Below are 18,543 nucleotides of genomic sequence, written 5' to 3'. Positions count from 1 at the left end.
ACATGAAATATCATGGCAATGCAACAAAAGCAAAGCAGCTGATGTTAGCATTAGCAGCTAAACCACAAGTAGCACAGCAGCTGATGCTAGCATGAGCGGCTAAAGATGTTAAGATAGAGTTATGGAAACTAAGAGCAGCCATGCTTGATTTTTTTTTTAACATTATCAGCTGATAACAGTTGAATTAAAAAAAAAAGATAAAAAAAAAAGTGAACAGGAAACACATGCTCTTGTTAGCTTACAGGTGCTAACCGTGATAATATAATTTTTTAACCAGTTACAGCAGGTAGCTGGCTCCAGACAAGGCTTTTATCGAGCTTATGATCAAATTTATCACAAAACAATCTAACAAGCACAAAATAAGCCTTCAAACTCAAACGGAGTCTGTCTACCTGTAACCAACAACGTAACTTAATTTTGATTTACATGTTAAATACTTTAGGAGCAAATATTGCTTTCTGTGATTCATTTAGAATAAATTTTAATAATGTTACGGCCCAGAGCAGAACACCACGCTACAATACTTCTGTTCTGTAAATACAGAATTAGCTTCATTAAAAATGAGTTTGTTTTTTTTTCCTGCAGTGAAACATTCTTTAAGTTTTGGTTTATAAGTCTTTGGAAAACAGCTGTTACACTTCTCTTTTCTCATTATTATTATTATTATTATTATTATTAAAGCTCTTTTAACTCTCAGGCACAAAAAGCTATTTGGTGTTTGTAACTGTGCTTTTACCCTCGGCCATTTAAATACAAAGTGTATCATTGTGAGTATTTACACACTGGAGGTCATTATCTTTCAGACAGCAACAACTTGAAGAAGAAAAGAGCAGGTTTTCTGATATTAGCATTAGCAGCTGAGACTACCATGAGCATCTGAGACTAGCATCTGATGCTAGAATTAATAGGTGAACCTCAAGTAGCACATCAGCTGAAACTAGCATTAGCCACACTAACCCACAGGTATTATAGCAGCTGAGACTAGCATTAGCAGCTAAACCACAGATACCATAGCAGCTGAGACTAGCATTAGCAGCTAAACCGCAGGTACCATAGCAGCTGAGACTAGCATTAGCAGCTAAACCGCAGGTACCATAGCAGCTGAGACTAGCATTAGCAGCTAAACCGCAGGCACCATAGCAGCTGAGACTAGCATTAGTAGCTAAACCACAGGTACCGCAGCAGCTGAGACTAGCATTAGCAGCTGAACTGCAGGTACCGCAGCAGCTAATGCTAGTATTGGCAAATAAATGGCAGAAACCAACGCATCTGAAGCCAATATTAGCAGCTACACTGCAGTTACCTTAGCAACTCTTGCTAGTTTTAACATTGGATGCTAAACTCATTAGGTAAATCTCAGGTAGCACATTAGCAGCTGATGCCAGCTTTGGTAGCAGCTGATGCCAGCTTTGGTAGCAGCTAATGCTAGCGGCGGCAGCTGGCAGGAGGTTTAGCTGCTGATGCTAGCGTAAGCAGCTAAACCTGAATGATATGGCAGAAATGAGTTTCTACTCTTCAGACCAGATGAAACCAGACGTTGCAACCATAAAAAAAAACATGCTGCATCAACTTCGTATTTAACACCGTGGGATAATTTCTATAAGAAATCACAAACTTTGTCTCTTCCTCCGACATCATGCCAACGTTAGAGCTGCAAGAATCAACGTTGACAACATTTTTTTGTTTTTAAAAAAAAAAAAAAAAAAAGTGCTTGCAGCACAATATAAGCAAGAAGATAAATATAACTTTTCTTTAGTTTTTTGTCTGTGTTTCAACACACTGGTGTAAAACATGGCGTCTTCACACGTTAGGGTTGGTTGTGCTGTTTACTTTGGTTCCTTTGTCCTTTGGCATTGCTGTTGTAAAGAGAAAAAAGAAAAACTTAAAGCTACAGGCTGACTAGAAGTCTGAATTTTTGGTATTTCTTTTTTTGTTTGGTTTTTTCCCCAGTTTCAAAAAGTTTTCTTTGGATGGAAACATTGGGCTTGCCAGAAGTCTCCAAAATATAGCTTCGTCCACAAAGTCTGATCGTCTGTCTTCTGTCGGGATCTTTGGTTTGGTTGAATCAGGACTCGGGCCGGCTTCATGACGAGCTGGAACGTCTGCGCTCAGACTGGAAACCAGAAACATTCACAGCAAGGCGGCGGAATCTCAAAATGCAAACTTTACAAAGGTTTTCTCCGTCCACACTGAAACACGAGGATTCACCGAGACCGACTAGTCACAGCAGCTTGTTTTATGTCAATTATATATTAATAAAATTAGGACATAAATATATTTGATTTCCAGTAGAAGATAAACAACATATCAGACAGTGCAAGAGATATTTTACCATCTGACGGAACTAATTGTCAATCTGTAAAAAGTCGGAACAAAAGCAAGAAAATGCTGGAAAACCAACAGATTTCCAGCATCCTGCCCTGTTCCATACACACAGAGATTCCTTCTTATTCTCTGAGTAAGAGAAGAAGTCACTGTCATGAAACTATTGGTGTAGATGGTGGGATTTTTTTCCTGAAATTCTTCAACTGTGAGGAAACTTTAACGATCCCACCATCTAATGTATAATGTCACCTACAGATTCAGATAATTAGAAGGAATCTCTGTATGTTTGTGACAAGGCTGGATGCTGGTGTCTTCAGGTCAAATTTAAAAACAGCTGCAAGAAAAAGTTGAAGTTATCCAGGTTTGTTAGTGTCAATAACATGACTGGACGTTAAAGAGCACTTCAGAGAGGTAGAGCCTCTCTAACGTAAAAGCTGGACAGAAGCTCAACAAGCAGCAAAAACTTACCGGGTCTAAATTTTGGAGAAGTTTGAGAAAAATGTTCCTCAATGTTAAATTTTGCAGACTTTGAATATCAGGAAATTTTGAAGGAATCTCTGTATGTTGGGGACAAGGCTGTATGCTGGTGATCTTCTGCATTATAACATGATTCTCTACTGGAAACCAGTGCATGGACTCAGGAAGCTTCCAGAAACCAGTGTGAACCCAGTTCAGCCTGAAATCCACACATGCAGGTTAAACCTCCATCATACGTGAAGATGTGGAATAGTTTGTGGACAGCATGGACGGCGTGTCCTGCAGACTAAAGAGGAGAGGGAGCATCCAGCTTGTTATCAGCCTGCATCTCTGATGGGATGGGGTTGCATTAGTGCCGATGGCGTGGGCAGCTTCCACATCTGGGAAGCTCCATCAATGCTGAAACATCTGCTCCCATCCAGACAACGTCTCTTTCAGGGAAGACCTTCCACCATGCTGGACCACATCCTGATGGTGGAACAGGAGAACTGGTCCAGCAGGACCATGCTGAACCACATCCTGATGGTGGAACAGGAGAACTGGTCCAGCAGGACCATGCTGAACCACATCCTGATGGTGGAACAGGTGAACTGGTCCAGCAGGACCACGCTGGACCACATCCTGCATCATCCATCTGATATGTTGTTGATTTTCTACTCATCAGACATAATTTCATTATAATAAATTATTGTAATATTTATAGAAAAGCTGCTGAGACGATGAGTAAACATGTCCTCGGTGTGGACGGAGCGCCTTCATGGAGGAAACGTGGCAGACGTTGGGTGTTAATCCACCTCGATGGACTCGCTGCTCTCGTTGACGGGTTTACACTCGTTGGGGAGTCGCTGGTGGCGGCTGAGCTGCGTCGCCTGCGTGAAGCTCCGGTCGCAGCGCTCACACCTGACACACAGAAAAACCAGAAGAAACAGAGATCAGTTCAACAGTTTTAAAGCTCAGAAAAAACCAGCCTGAAGCAGAACCCCCCCCTTCAGATCTGCACACACACACACACACACACACACACACACACACACACACACACACACAGAGCTTCCTGTTAACTCTAATATCCAGTGACAGAACAAAGTGTGTGTGAGGCCCAGCGGAGCAGCAACTGTAATTGTTGCCCTGATCTTCACAACCTGACCGACAAATTACACTCGCAGTCCACCTGTCAATAATCTGTCCAGCGGGCCGAGGAGGACGCTCCCGTCTCACACACTTTAACACACACTGACGTCCACGCGCACACGCAGATATATCCCGGCCTGATAAGGCGGCAGCGTCACTGTCACTTCCAATAGCAGCAGAGAGGAGAGGGAGCTTTTAGTGTGAGCTGGGGGGGCATCCTCTTCAAAGCAGAGGCAGCGCTGAGGTATTGAACCTAACAGCCCTGAAACGGCAGTAAGATGCTGTTAGAGAGACGGGCGGCGGGGGAGGGGCCGTTGGCGAGCTGGAGGGGGCTTATCGTGTTCTGCTGCGGTCCAGCTGCTGCAAACGGCGTCCTGCAGCAGCGTCTAACTTTTCACTCTGAAAACCCCGGTTTCACCAGCGGGTCCGACTTGGGACGGGTCGGGACAGGTTCCACATGAGGGGTCAGGGCGGGTTGGTAAGGGGCGGGTTGGTAAGGGGCGTGCGGGTTGGTAAGGGGTGGGTTGGTAAGGGACGGGTTGGTAAGGGGCGGGTTGGTAAGGGGCGGGCGGGTTGGTAAGGGGTGGGTTGGTAAGGGACGGGTTGGTAAGGGGCGGGTTGGTAAGGGGCGGGCGGGTTGGTAAGGGACGGGTTGGTAAGGGGCGGGTTGGTAAGGGGCGGGCGGGTTGGTAAGGGGCGGGTTGGTAATGGGCGGGTTGGTAATGGGCGGGCGGGTTGGTAAGGGGCGGGTTGGTAATGGGCGGGCGGGTTGGTAATGGCCGGGTTGGTCAGGGGCGGGTTGGTAATGGGCGGGTTGGTAAGGGGCGGGCGGGTTGGTAAGGGGTGGGTTGGTAAGGGGCGGGCGGGTTGGTAAGGGGTGGGTTGGTAAGGGGCGGGCGGGTTGGTAAGGGGCGGGTTGGTAAGGGGCGGGCGGGTTGGTAAGGGGTGGGTTGGTAAGGGGCGGGCGGGTTGGTAATGGGCGGGCGGGTTGGTAAGGGGCGGGTTGGTAAGGGGCGGGTTGGTAAGGGGCGGGTTGGTAATGGGCGGATTGGTAAGGGGCGGGTTGGTAAGGGGCGGGTTGGTAAGGGGCGGGCGGGTTGGTAAGGGGCGGATTGGTAAGGGGCGGGTTGGTAAGGGGCGGGCGGGTTGGTAAGGGGCGGATTGGTAAGGGGCGGGTGCGTAAGGGGCGGATTGGTAAGGGGCGGGTTGGTAAGGGGCGGGCGGGTTGGTAAGGGGCGAGTTGGTAAGGGGCGGGTTGGTAAGGGGCGAGTTGGTAAGGGGCGGGTTGGTAAGGGGCGGGTTGGTAAGGGGCGGGTTGGTAAGGGGCGGGCGGGTTGGTAAGGGGCGGATTGGTAAGGGGCGGGTTGGTAAGGGGCGGGTTGGTAAGGGGCGGGCGGGTTGGTAAGGGGCGAGTTGGTAAGGGGCGGGTTGGTAAGGGGCGAGTTGGTAAGGGGCGGGTTGGTAAGGGGCGGGTTGGTAAGGGGCGGGTTGGTAAGGGGCGGGTTGGTAAGGGGCGGATTGGTAAGGGGCGGGTTGGTAAGGGGCGGGTTGGTAAGGGGCGGGCGGGTTGGTAAGGGGCGGATTGGTAAGGGGCGGGTTGGTAAGGGGCGGGCGGGTTGGTAAGGGGCGGATTGGTAAGGGGCGGGTGCGTAAGGGGCGGATTGGTAAGGGGCGGGTTGGTAAGGGGCGGGCGGGTTGGTAAGGGGCGAGTTGGTAAGGGGCGGGTTGGTAAGGGGCGGGCGGGTTGGTAAGGGGCGGGTTGGTAAGGGGCGGGTGCGTAAGGGGCGGGCGGGTTGGTAAGGGGCGGGTGCGTAAGGGGCGGGTTGGTAAGGGGCGGGTTGGTAAGGGGCGGGTTGGTAAGGGGCGGGTGCGTAAGGGGCGGGTTGGTAAGGGTTAGGGTTAGGGTTAGGGTAAGGGGCGAGTGGTACCTGATGTAAAACTTCCATTCAGGCAGTGTAAAACTAAATAAAACTCTTTCCTGGGAAAACAAGAACAGGTAAAGCTGCTCACAGCAGACAGGTTTGTCTGTAAATTAAAAAACACGTCAGCCACCAACATCAAAGCTCCTCTGAAGCTCTGCTGCCACGACAACTTATCCAGACATGAAGACGCTCCTCCTGCAGAACAAAGACGAGGCGGCCGAACTCCGCTGCCTATCGACCAGCAGCCATCGCCTTCCTGGCCGCCTCCTTCTTTCACAGCGGGGGAAAAATAATGTTGAACGGTTCGTCCTGACAGGATGACAGAGGCGGCTTTAATCAATATCCCTTCAAGGATCCGTGAAGTTTAAGCTCACCTCGTATCTTAATCTGCTCCGTACTGCAGGAAGAACAAGCTCAGATGGTGTTCGGCTTGATGGGAATTCACTCTGAGGAAACCGGGCTTCAGATTCACATCAGACCCGCTCTGAACAAAGGTTCCGGACCAAACGCTTTGAATCATCTGAGTTTACATGAACTGAATGATTTTAGCCGTAGGTATCATGACGGGGGACTGATTATGTTGACCCTCTGTAGCAGCGTGGTTCTCAAACTGATCCTTCCTGGTGGTTGATTTGCTTTGTATCTTCTCACTGAACGCAGTCGTGTTTTTTTTTTAATTTCTAATGTAGGTCTGAAGAAGTGGAAGAGAAGAATTGTAAAGCAGAGCCGTCGGCAGAGATGTACGATGTTATCGGCCGATAATGGCATTAAAACGCAGTATCGGAAATGATCGGTATCAGTTTTTACTGAATGACAGCTTTTAACAACATGATGCATCAAACTGCGAGGAGCTACGCGTCCCCTCGATCACGTCAACATTTGTGTCAGACACGTGATTCACATGTGAAGCGTAAAAATATCCTCCAAAAACAGACGTGAAACATATAAGCTCTGACACATAAATCCCATGCGATCCAAGTTTGCATCTTATCACACGTGATCCACATTTACACGTGGTTTTCATGTTCATCACAAGTTATTCACGTGTCAATCATATGTGATGTTTATCACATGAAAATGTTCCAAACACAAACGTTTACATGTTCTTCACATGTGAATCATGTGTCAACATATAATTAACATATTCACGTGTAAATGTGGTTAGCACATGAAGCACAGATTATTTACATTATTCAGTCGTTCAGCACATGTAAACTGCACGCCATTTATATGTAGTTGTAACGTGTAGTTCACATGTAGATCACAAGTTCTTTCTGTTGGGATTGTCAGGAGAAAAAAACTTTTATTTTCAAAGTTGTGGTGAGTCAGAGACACGTTTTGACCGAGTTGTTTGTGGCGAGTCAGAGACTCGTTTTGACCGAGTTGTTTGTGGCGAGTCAGAGACCCGTTTTGACCGAGTTGTTCACGGCGAGTCACTCATTTTGACCGAGTTGTTCGTGGCGAGTCACTCATTTTGACCGAGTTGTTCGCTGCGAGTCACTCATTTTGACCGAGTTGTTCGCGGCGAGTCAGAGACTCGTTTTGACCGGGTTGTTCGTGCCGAGTCAGCGACTCGTTTTGACTGGGTTGTTCTTGGCGAGTCAGCGACTCGTTTTGACTGGGTTGTTCTTGGCGAGTCAGCGACTTGTTTTGACTGGGTTGTTCGCGGCGAGTCAGACTCATTTTAACCAGGTTGTTCGTGGCGAGTCAACGACTCGTTTTGACCGGGTTGTTTGTGGCGAGTCAGCGACTCGTTTTGACCGGGTTGTTTGTGGCGAGTCAGCGACTCGTTTTGACCGGGTTGTTCTTGGCGAGTCAGCGACTCGTTTTGACTGGGTTGTTCTTGGCGAGTCAGCGACTCGTTTTGACCGGGTTGTTCTTGGCGAGTCAGCGACTTGTTTTGACCGGGTTGTTCGTGGCGAGTCAGAGACCCGTTTTGATCGGGTTGTTCGTGGCGAGTCAGCGACTTGTTTTGACCGGGTTGTTCGTGGCGAGTCAGAGACCCGTTTTGATCGGGTTGTTCGTGGCGAGTCAGAGACCCGTTTTGATCGGGTTGTTCGTTGCGAGTCAGCGACTCGTTTTGACCGGGTTGTTTGTGGCGAGTCAGCGACTCGTTTTGACTGGGTTGTTCTTGGCGAGTCAGCGACTCGTTTTGACTGGGTTGTTCTTGGCGAGTCAGCGACTTGTTTTGACCGGGTTGTTCGCGGCGAGTCAGACTCATTTTGACCGGGTTGTTCGCGGCGAGTCAGACTCATTTTGACCGGGTTGTTCGTGGCGAGTCAGCGAATCGTTTTGACTGGGTTGTTCGTGTCGAGTCAGCGACTCGTTTTGACCGGGTTGTTCTTGGCGAGTCAGCGACTCGTTTTGACCGGGTTGTTCTTGGCGAGTCAGCGACTCGTTTTGACCGGGTTGTTTGTGGCGAGTCAGCGACTCGTTTTGACCGGGTTGTTTGTGGCGAGTCAGTGACTCGTTTTGACCAGGTTGTTCGTGGCGAGTCAGCGACTCGTTTTGACAGGGTTGTTCGTGTCGAGTCAGCGACTCGTTTTGACCGGGTTGTTCTTGGCGAGTCAGCGACTCGTTTTGACCGGGTTGTTCTTGGCGAGTCAGCGACTCGTTTTGACCGGGTTGTTCTTGGCGAGTCAGCGACTTGTTTTGACCGGGTTGTTCGTGGCGAGTCAGAGACCCGTTTTGATCGGGTTGTTCGTGGCGAGTCAGCGACTCGTTTTGACCGGGTTGTTTGTGGCGAGTCAGCGACTCGTTTTGACCGGGTTGTTCTTGGCGAGTCAGAGACCCGTTTTGATGGGGTTGTTCGTTGCGAGTCAGCGACTCGTTTTGACCGGGTTGTTTGTGGCGAGTCAGCGACTCGTTTTGACCGGGTTGTTCGTGGCGAGTCAGAGACCCGTTTTGATGGGGTTGTTCGTTGCGAGTCAGCGACTCGTTTTGACCGGGTTGTTTGTGGCGAGTCAGCGACTCGTTTTGACCGGGTTGTTCGTGGCGAGTCAGCGACTCGTTTTGACCGGGTTGTTCGTGGCGAGTCAGCGACTCGTTTTGACTGGGTTGTTCTTGGCGAGTCAGCGACTCGTTTTGACCGGGTTGTTCTTGGCGAGTCAGCGACTCGTTTTGACCGGGTTGTTCTTGGCGAGTCAGCGACTTGTTTTGACCAGGTTGTTCGTGGCGAGTCAGCGACTTGTTTTGACCGGGTTGTTCGTGGCGAGTCAGAGACCCGTTTTGATCGGGTTGTTCGTTGCGAGTCAGCGACTCGTTTTGACCGGGTTGTTTGTGGCGAGTCAGCGACTCGTTTTGACCGGGTTGCTTGTGGCGAGTCAGCGACTCGTTTTGACCAGGTCGTTTGTGGCGAGTCAGCGACTCGTTTTGACCGGGTTGTTTGTGGCGAGTCAGCGACTCGTTTTGACCGGGTTGTTTGTGGCGAGTCAGCGACTCGTTTTAACCGGGTTGTTCGTGGCGAGTCAGCGACTCGTTTTGACCGGGTTGTTTGTGGCGAGTCAGCGACTCGTTTTGACCGGGTTGTTTGTGGCGAGTCAGCGACTCGTTTTAACCGGGTTGTTCGTGGCGAGTCAGAGAGCCGTTTTAACCGGGTTGTTCGTGGCGAGTCAGAGACCCGTTTTGATCGGGTTGTTCATGGCGAGTCAGCGACTCGTTTTGACCGGGTTGTTTGTTGCGAGTCAGCGACTCGTTTTGACCGGGTTGTTTGTGGCGAGTCAGTGACTCGTTTTGACCGGGTTGTTTGTGGCGAGTCAGTGACTCGTTTTGACCGGGTTGTTTGTGGCGAGTCAGTGACTCGTTTTGACCGGGTTGTTTGTGGCGAGTCAGTGACCCGTTTTGATCGGGTTGTTTGTGGCGAGTCAGTGACTCGTTTTGACCGGGTTGTTTGTGGCGAGTCAGCGACTCGTTTTGACCGGGTTGTTTGTGGCGAGTCAGTGACCCGTTTTGATCGGGTTGTTTGTGGCGCGGCGTCCCGGTGCTGAAACGCCACGGAGCCGCTGTCTCCTCTGCGGGAAAATGAGGCGTTTTGGTCCTGACAAAGCGACGGTGGCAGCTTTAATCTGTCCTCTGCAGCCTCCAGCAGGAGGTAACTCCCCGAGCATCGATCTGCTAAAGATTTCTGACGCCTGTCCGTGATTGTCTTTGTCCCGCTCGGCCTCCGCCGAGACTCTGAAGTGCTGATGAAAAGGTTGGGACTTCGCTCTGATTGCTCATTACGGACGCTGATTCGCTCCACATTTTACTCCGTGATCTCTTGTTCCTCTTCGGACTCCACGTCGATGACGAACTTGGATTTCTCTGAATGTTAATTTGTTTCCCACCGCCAAGTCAAACTGCTTATTTTGCTTTCTTCACTTTCTTTTCTTCTGGTTCTGCTTCCAGCCTGATGACCTCTTTATCCGCCAGGGGAATCCGACCCGTCCTGTCCGGCTGATTGGATGACAATGTCCACCACCCCCCCGGACCCCGGCGCGGCTTGCCCTCTGATTAAACCATCTTCGCTGAGGGGAGAAATGGAAATGAGCGGTCGCGGCGCACAGATTCATTATCAGCCCTCTAACAACCGTCATTGAGCTGCTCCGGTATTCATGACGACCACGCTGCTGATACCGTCCTTAACGCTCGCCGTCACAGGCAGAGGTCAGAGGTTGCTGCAGCCGCCACAACAGTTTCATCCAGAGATGTGCCATGAACACATCCCGCCGTCTGGTCCCTGAACGCATCGGGACCGACAGCCCCGCAGTCTGGTCCCTGAACGCATCGGGACCGACAGCCCCGCAGTCTGGTCCCTGAACGCATCGGGACCGACAGCCCCGCAGTCTGGTCCCTGAACGCATCGGGACCGACAGCCCCGCAGTCTGGTCCCTGAACGCATCGGGACCGACAGCCCCGCAGTCTGGTCCCTGAACGCATCGGGACCGACAGCCTGCAGTCTGGTCCCTGAACGCATCAGGACCAACATCCTGCAGTCTGGTCCCTGAACGCATCAGGACCGACGCCCCGCGGTCTGGTCCCTGAACGCATCAGGACCAACATCCTGCAGTCTGGTCCCTGAACGCATCGGGACCGACGCCCCGCGGTCTGGGGTGGTATGAATCAAGATAGCGATTTTTTAACGATTAATTGTGCTGCTCTATCATAAACAATAATACTTTATTTTACTTCATTATTCCTCAACCCAGCATCTGACGAGATTTTATTCTTATTAACCCTTAAATTGACAAGTTTTGGTCACGATGCAACAACTCCCTTTTATGGTCTTAAAATGCAGCGAAATAATTTCCAATATACTTTATTCAGACTGGATTATTTATGTCTAGGGTTATTGCAGCGTGGTATATTTAATATTTAGCAGCAACGTTAGCCCATGTGATTTTTTTTTAAAAACAAAATCAGTCATTTAATGTCGGTGACCCTAACCATAACCCAACTGCCACACACAATCACCCAGGTTTCATAATTCAAATCAACGTTATTTAGATGCTCTAATACAAAACTAGATGCGGTTTAGCGTGGACGCTTCAGAGCTTAGTTTTCGTTAGCTAGCGTTAGCCAACACTCCATTGGCGTTTCCCAGTTTAGGGTCCGTCCACTCCAAAGCATGGATTCATTGGCAACGTACGTCATTGTGGCACACCAAATACTGACCTAATTTAAAGGTTTCTTTAAATCCATCCTGCAAACCCGCACTTTGCTTGGCCAGTAGCGAAGGCTGCTAGCGATGTGCTAGTTAGCTGTTCGCTAAGTGACACACCTGGGGCTCTGGCAGCCTCCAGACTGAAAACTGAAGGTTTTGTGCAGCCCTCTAGGTGGCGCTTGAGGCCCAAGCGTTGGCCGTGGCTCTGCGGTGAAGAATCACAGTGATGGGATACTTTAAACACCTGACAGACATGTTGATGCATCACAATAATACCCCAACAATGAAGCTGACAGTTTGAGTCTAGAATTGTTGAAACGAATCAGGACTTGGCGCGACGACGCCCCCGGTGGGGGTCTGGGTGTAGTTTTCTGGGTGGTATCATGGCCAGAGGGTAGCATGGGTGGGGGTACTCACTGTTACTTACTTGAACGGCTTCTCTCCGGTGTGCGTGCGGATGTGGTTGTTGAGCGTCGTGGCGCCAGCGAACGCCCGGCCGCAGTATCCACATTTGAAGGGTCGGTCGCTGGAGTGCGTCACCACGTGGTTCCTCAGCTCCGAAGGCTGTGAGAAGGACTGGGAGCAGTGGCCACACTGGTACGGTCTGAAAGCAAGAAGGTAGATTTCCTTTCACTTCATTCAGATGTTAAAACCTGCAGTCTCAGCATTTTGTTGAGTGATTTTTATCTCACTTCACACGTTTTACAGACATCATGCTTGGAAAAATTCTTGTTTTTATGATTCAGCATAATTTAAACAGAAGCGTAGGAGATGTTTGAAGCACAAACTTTCCAAACTTTTTTCCACCTGTTCCACTTCCTGCTGGCCAGCCAATCACATGGCAGCGTGTAGACACACTGACGACTTGCTGAAAGTCAAACTGAGCATCGGAAGGAGGTATGCAGAATGGATCAAACCACTCCTGTCAGTAAGAACAGGAAACTGAGGCTATAATTCACACAGACTCACCAGAACTGGACAATAGAAGATGGAGAAACGTTGCTGGTCTGATGAGTCTCCAGTTCAGCTCCACATTCACATGGTAGGATCAGAATCTGCTGGAAACATCATGACAACATGGATCCTTCCTGCTTTCGACTGGATCTTCCTCCCCTTCAGGCTGAGTATTGTTGCTGACTAAGTCCATGTGGGGAGTGGTGGGAACGGGAGGTTCTCATCATGGATGTGATGCTTCATGTTAATATGGAGCAAAATGTCTGAGGAAAGGTTCCACCTTGTTTGGTCCATCACGCCAAGAATTATGAAGGGTCCAACCTGACGAAGAGGACTGCCCGGTACTAGAAGGCGGACCAGACGAAGGGGACTGCCCGGTACTAGAAGGCGGACCAGACGAAGGGGACTGCCCGGTACTGGAAGGCGGACCAGACGAAGGGGACTGCCCGGTACTGGAAGGCGGACCAGACGAAGAGGACTGCCCGGTACTAGAAGGCGGACCAGACGAAGAGGACTGCCCGGTACTGGAAGGCGGACCAGACGAAGGGGACTGCCCGGTACTGGAAGGCGGACCAGACGAAGAGGACTGCCCGGTACTAGAAGGCGGACCAGACGAAGAGGACTGCCCGGTACTAGAAGGCGGACCAGACGAAGGGGACTGCCCGGTACTGGAAGGCGGACCAGACGAAGGGGACTGCCCGGTACTGGAAGGCGGACCAGACGAAGGAGACTGCCCGGTACTAGAAGGCGGACCAGACGAAGGGGACTGCCCGGTACTGGAAGGCGGACCAGACGAAGAGGACTGCCCGGTACTGGAAGGCGGACCAGACGAAGAGGACTGCCCGGTACTGGAAGGCGGACCAGACGAAGAGGACTGCCCGGTACTGGAAGGCGGACCAGACGAAGAGGACTGCCCGGTACTGGAAGGCGGACCAGACGAAGAGGACTGCCCGGTACTGGAAGGCGGACCAGACGAAGAGGACTGCCCGGTACTAGAAGGCGGACCAGACGAAGAGGACTGCCCGGTACTGGAAGGCGGACCAGACGAAGAGGACTGCCCGGTACTGGAAGGCGGACCAGACGAAGAGGACTGCCCGGTACTAGAAGGCGGACCAGACGAAGAGGACTGCCCGGTACTGGAAGGCGGACCAGACGAAGAGGACTGCCCGGTACTGGAAGGCGGACCAGACGAAGAGGACTGCCCGGTACTGGAAGGCGGACCAGACGAAGAGGACTGCCCGGTACTAGAAGGCGGACCAGACGAAGAGGACTGCCCGGTACTGGAAGGCGGACCAGACGAAGGGGACTGCCCGGTACTGGAAGGCGGACCAGACGAAGAGGACTGCCCGGTACTAGAAGGCGGACCAGACGAAGAGGACTGCCCGGTACTGGAAGGCGGACCAGACGAAGAGGACTGCCCGGTACTGGAAGGCGGACCAGACGAAGGGGACTGCCCGGTACTGGAAGGCGGACCAGACGAAGAGGACTGCCCGGTACTAGAAGGCGGACCAGACGAAGGGGACTGCCCGGTACTAGAAGGCGGACCAGACGAAGAGGACTGCCCGGTACTAGAAGGCGGACCAGACGAAGGGGACTGCCCGGTACTGGAAGGCGGACCAGACGAAGGGGACTGCCCGGTACTAGAAGGCGGACCAGACGAAGAGGACTGCCCGGTACTAGAAGGCGGACCAGACGAAGGGGACTGCCCGGTACTGGAAGGCGGACCAGACGAAGAGGACTGCCCGGTACTAGAAGGCGGACCAGACGAAGGGGACTGCCCGGTACTAGAAGGCGGACCAGACGAAGGGGACTGCCCGGTACTAGAAGGCGGACCAGACGAAGGGGACTGCCCGGTACTGGAAGGCGGACCAGACGAAGGGGACTGCCCGGTACTAGAAGGCGGACCAGACGAAGGGGACTGCCCGGTACTAGAAGGCGGACCAGACGAAGGGGACTGCCCGGTACTGGAAGGCGGACCTTCCAGTCCGACATCTGTCTATCGAGGAGGGAACGGACACAGACTTGGACGCTTCCAGATAATAAAACAACGAAGAAGAAATGACAACAAAGATTTCACACTCGGGCCGGGAGAAGTCGGACACTGCTCTGGTAACCATGGCAACATGACCCTCATCAACAATGCAGGCCTGCATCATGACTGGATCATCTATCATGTTGTGTGTGAGTAATAGCAGCTAGATAGAGACAGCAGAGCTGGAGGAGATAGCTAGGAAGTGATTGTGTGTGTGTGTGTGTGTGTGTGTGTGTGTGTGTGTGTGTGTGTGTGTGTGTTGGTCCCAGATGGTTCACAGTAGGACTAAATCAGACTGGAACAAACAGCAGCAGCATGTTCGCTAACAGTCCTGTTTCCATCCAACAGCTGATCTAATCTTAACATGTTCCACCAGAGGAACTGGACCCCGACCTGGCTTCGGGAAGAGGAACTGGACCCCGACCTGGCTTCGGGAAGAGGAACTGGACCCCGACCTGGCTTCGGGAAGAGGAACTGGACCCCGACCTGGCTTCGGGAAGAGGAACTGGACCCCGACCTGGCTTCGGGAAGAGGAACCGGACCCCGGTCCGGCTTCGGGAAGAGGAACCGGACCCCGGCCCGGCTTCGGGAAGAGGAACCGGACCCCGGCCCGGCTTCGGGAAGAGGAACCGGACCCCGGCCCGGCTTCGGGAAGAGGAACCGGACCCCGGCCCGGCTTCGGGAAGAGGAACCGGACCCCGGCCCGGCTTCGGGAAGAGAAACCGGACCCCGGTCCGGCTTCGGGAAGAGAAACCGGACCTGTCTTGGCGACCTGGATCCATCCCTTTACTCCTGCTGCTACAGGCCTAGGCGACTGAGACATCCCATGATGCATTTGGCAGCCTTCTCTTTACTCATTTCTTTCTCTCATCCTGTCTTGGATGGTAAATGGACTTGTACAGAAGTCTTTTAGTCATCTCCACTTCTCAAAGCGCCAACAATACATGTCACATTCAAACGACACTTCCAGATTTTTTTCTGCACACATGGATACACAGGTTTGTGGGGTTCAGCGTTTTGCCAAAGGACACTTCAGAAGTCTAAATGCCAACTTTCAGGTTGGCTGCTTTTCCTCCTGAGCCTTAGCCATCTAACTCTTGTTCCTCTTCTCTCCATCTCTTCTGACCATCTGCTAGTTGTATGCAAACTTTCCAATAAAGAAATAAAATGAAAGATAATACTTGTTTTATTCAATGTTTCCGTCTGTAAGTCAACATGTTAATGAAAAGTAAAACCAGTAAACCTTCATTGAAATCATTAAAACCTTTTTAAACAAGTAAAACTTCAGTGGATGTTCAGTTGACCAGTGAACCTTCAATAGACCAGTTACCACCATATGACCCGTAAACCTTTATTGAACCAGTAAAACATGATTAGACATTCATTATACCAGGAAACATTCAATGAACCAGTTAACAATAATTAGACCAGTAAAGCTGCAATAAACCTGGTAACTTTCATTAACCATTATCAGACCAGTAAACCTTCTTTAAACCAGTAAACCTTCAATGATCAAGTAAAATGTCATTAGTCATTCATTAGACCAGTAAACATTCACGAAACCAGTGAACCTTCATTTAGCCAGATAACTATTATATGACCAATAAACATTCAAAAACAAGTTAAACATCATTAGACCAGTAAATCTCTACAAAACCAGTTAACCATGATTATACCAATGAAACTTCAGAAAACACGTCATATTTCATAAGATGTAAGACTAGTAAACATTCCATAAGATCCTTATCATTAAACAAGTAAACCAAGTAACAAAAGAAAAACTTCTTTATTCATTAGACCAGTAAAGCTTAACTAGGTAACCATTAAATGACCAGTTCAACATTCAATAAACCAGTTAACCATCATTAGATATTCAATAAGACCAACAAAACCACTTATCCATCATTATACCATTAAACCTTCATTAAACCAGTCAACCTTTGTTAGTTGTTATTTAGACCTGTAAACTTTCATAAAAAACAGTTAACTATAATTAAAACAAGTAAACCTTCAATAAACCAGTTAATCATCATTAGACCAGGAAACCTTCATTTAACCAGTAAAATGGCATTAGTCATTTATTAGACCAGTAAACATTCAATAAGCCAGTTAACCATTGTTAGACCGGTGAACACTTAATGAACCAGTTAACCATCATTGCACCAAAAAACCTTCAATAAAACCATGAAACCCTTTAATAGTCCAGTTAACCAGTAAACTTTAATTAGTTGTTCTTTACATCCATAAACCATAATCAAACCAGTAAACCAATAAACCAGTAAAACTTCATGAATCGTTCATTATGCCAGTAAACATTTAATGGACCAGTTAACCATTAGTAGACCAGTAAATAAACCAGTTCAATATTAGCAGATCAGTAAACTGTCATTAGACGTTCATTAGACCAGTTGACTAATCCTAACCCATCATAAAAGCCGTCAACCTTCGATAAACCAGTTAATCATCATTAGACTAGTAAACATTCAATAAACTAGTTGACACTCATTAGACTACTAAACCCCCTTTAAACCAGTAAAATACCATTAGATTTGAATTAGACCAGTAAAACTTCAATTGACCAATTAAATATCACCAAACCAGTAAACATTCATTAAACCAGTCAACCTTCGTTAGTTGTCAATTAGACCTGTAAACTTTCATAAAATACAGTTAATTATAATTAAAACAAGTAAACCTTCAATAAACGAGTTATTCATCATTAGACCAGTCAACTTTCAATAAACTAGTTGACCCTCATTAGAACAGTAAACCCCCTTTAAAACAGTAAAACATCATTATATTTTAATTAGACCAGTAAAACTTCAGTTAACCAATGAAATATCACCAAACCAGTAAACATTCATTAAACCAGTTAACCATCATTACACCTCCAATAAAACCATTAAACCTTCAGATAAAAAAAAAAACTCAGTAAAGAAATAAAATGTCACTATTGATTAGACTGGTAAACATTCAACAAACAAATTAACCATCAATAAACCAGTAAACCTTCATTTAACCAGTTAACCATCATTGCACCAAAAAACCTTCAATAAAACCATGAAACCCTGTAATAGTCCAGTTAACCAGTAAACTTTAATTAGTTGTTCTTTACATCCATAAACCATAATCAAACCAGTAAACCAATAAACCAGTAAAACTTCATGAATCGTTCATTATGCCAGTAAACATTTAATGAACCAATTAATCATTCGTAGACCAGTAAAAAAACCGGTTCAATATTAGCAGACCAGTAAACTGTCATTAGATGTTCATTAGACCAGCTGACTAATCCTAACCCACCATAAAACCAGTAAACCTTCGATAAACCAGTAAATCTTCAATAAACCAGGTAACATTCAATAAACCAGTCAAACCTCATGACACCAGTATTTCGTCTTCAAACCACTAAGTAAACTTTCACCATCCATCCATCTTCTGCCGCTTATCCGGGGTCGGATAAGCGGCAGAAGACGGCAGCAGCCTAAGCAGGGAAGCCCAGACTTCCCTCTCCCCAGCCACATTTGCCAACTCTGCGGGGGGATCCCGAGGCGTTCCCAGGCCAGCCGAGAGATATAATCCCTCCAGCGTGTCCTGGGTCTTCCCCGGGGTCTCCTGCCAGAGCGACGTGTCTGGAACACCTCACCAGGGAGGTCCAGGAGGCATCCTGACCAGATGCCCTGATCAACTGGTTCCTTTCGATGAGGAGGAGCAGCGGCTCTACTCTGATCTCCTCCAGGATGACCGAGCTCCTCACCCTATCTCTAAGGGAGAGCCCGGCCACCCTGTGGAGGAAACTCATTTCAGCCGCCTGTATACGAGATCTCCTTCTTTCGGTCACGACCCACAGCTCATGACCATAGGTGAGGGTAGGAACATAGATCGACTGGTAAATTGAGAGCTTCGCCTTCTGGCTCAGCTCCTTCTTCACCACGACAGACCGGCGCAGAGTCCGCATTACTGCAGACGCCGCACCGATCCGTCTGTCCATCTCACGCTCCATCCTTCCCTCACTCGTGAACAAGACCCCGAGATATTTAAACTCCTCCACTTGAGGCAGG

The 18,543-nt window shown here is 49.3% G+C and overlaps 1 protein-coding gene across 1 annotated transcript in view; it reads right to left on the bottom strand.

Moving 5' to 3' along the window:
• Nucleotides 1-3,587: 3,587 nt before the first annotated feature.
• prdm6 (PR domain containing 6) overlaps nt 3,588-18,543 on the bottom strand; it is a gene marked incomplete at both ends in the record, with an annotated part of 96,949 nt that continues 81,993 nt past the window's right edge. Inside the window, 2 exons of the mRNA XM_079250854.1 lie at nt 3,588-3,702; nt 11,924-12,100. Coding sequence (XP_079106980.1) covers nt 3,588-3,702; nt 11,924-12,100 — 292 coding nt within the window. The remainder of the gene's footprint in view (nt 3,703-11,923; nt 12,101-18,543) is intronic.

This window comes from Telmatherina bonti (genome assembly GCF_933228915.1).
Source record: "Telmatherina bonti genome assembly, chromosome: 13".
NCBI lineage: Eukaryota > Metazoa > Chordata > Actinopteri > Atheriniformes > Telmatherinidae > Telmatherina > Telmatherina bonti.
The sequence above is the reverse complement of the archived record's forward strand: the minus strand, read 5'-3'. Positions and strand labels throughout refer to the sequence as shown.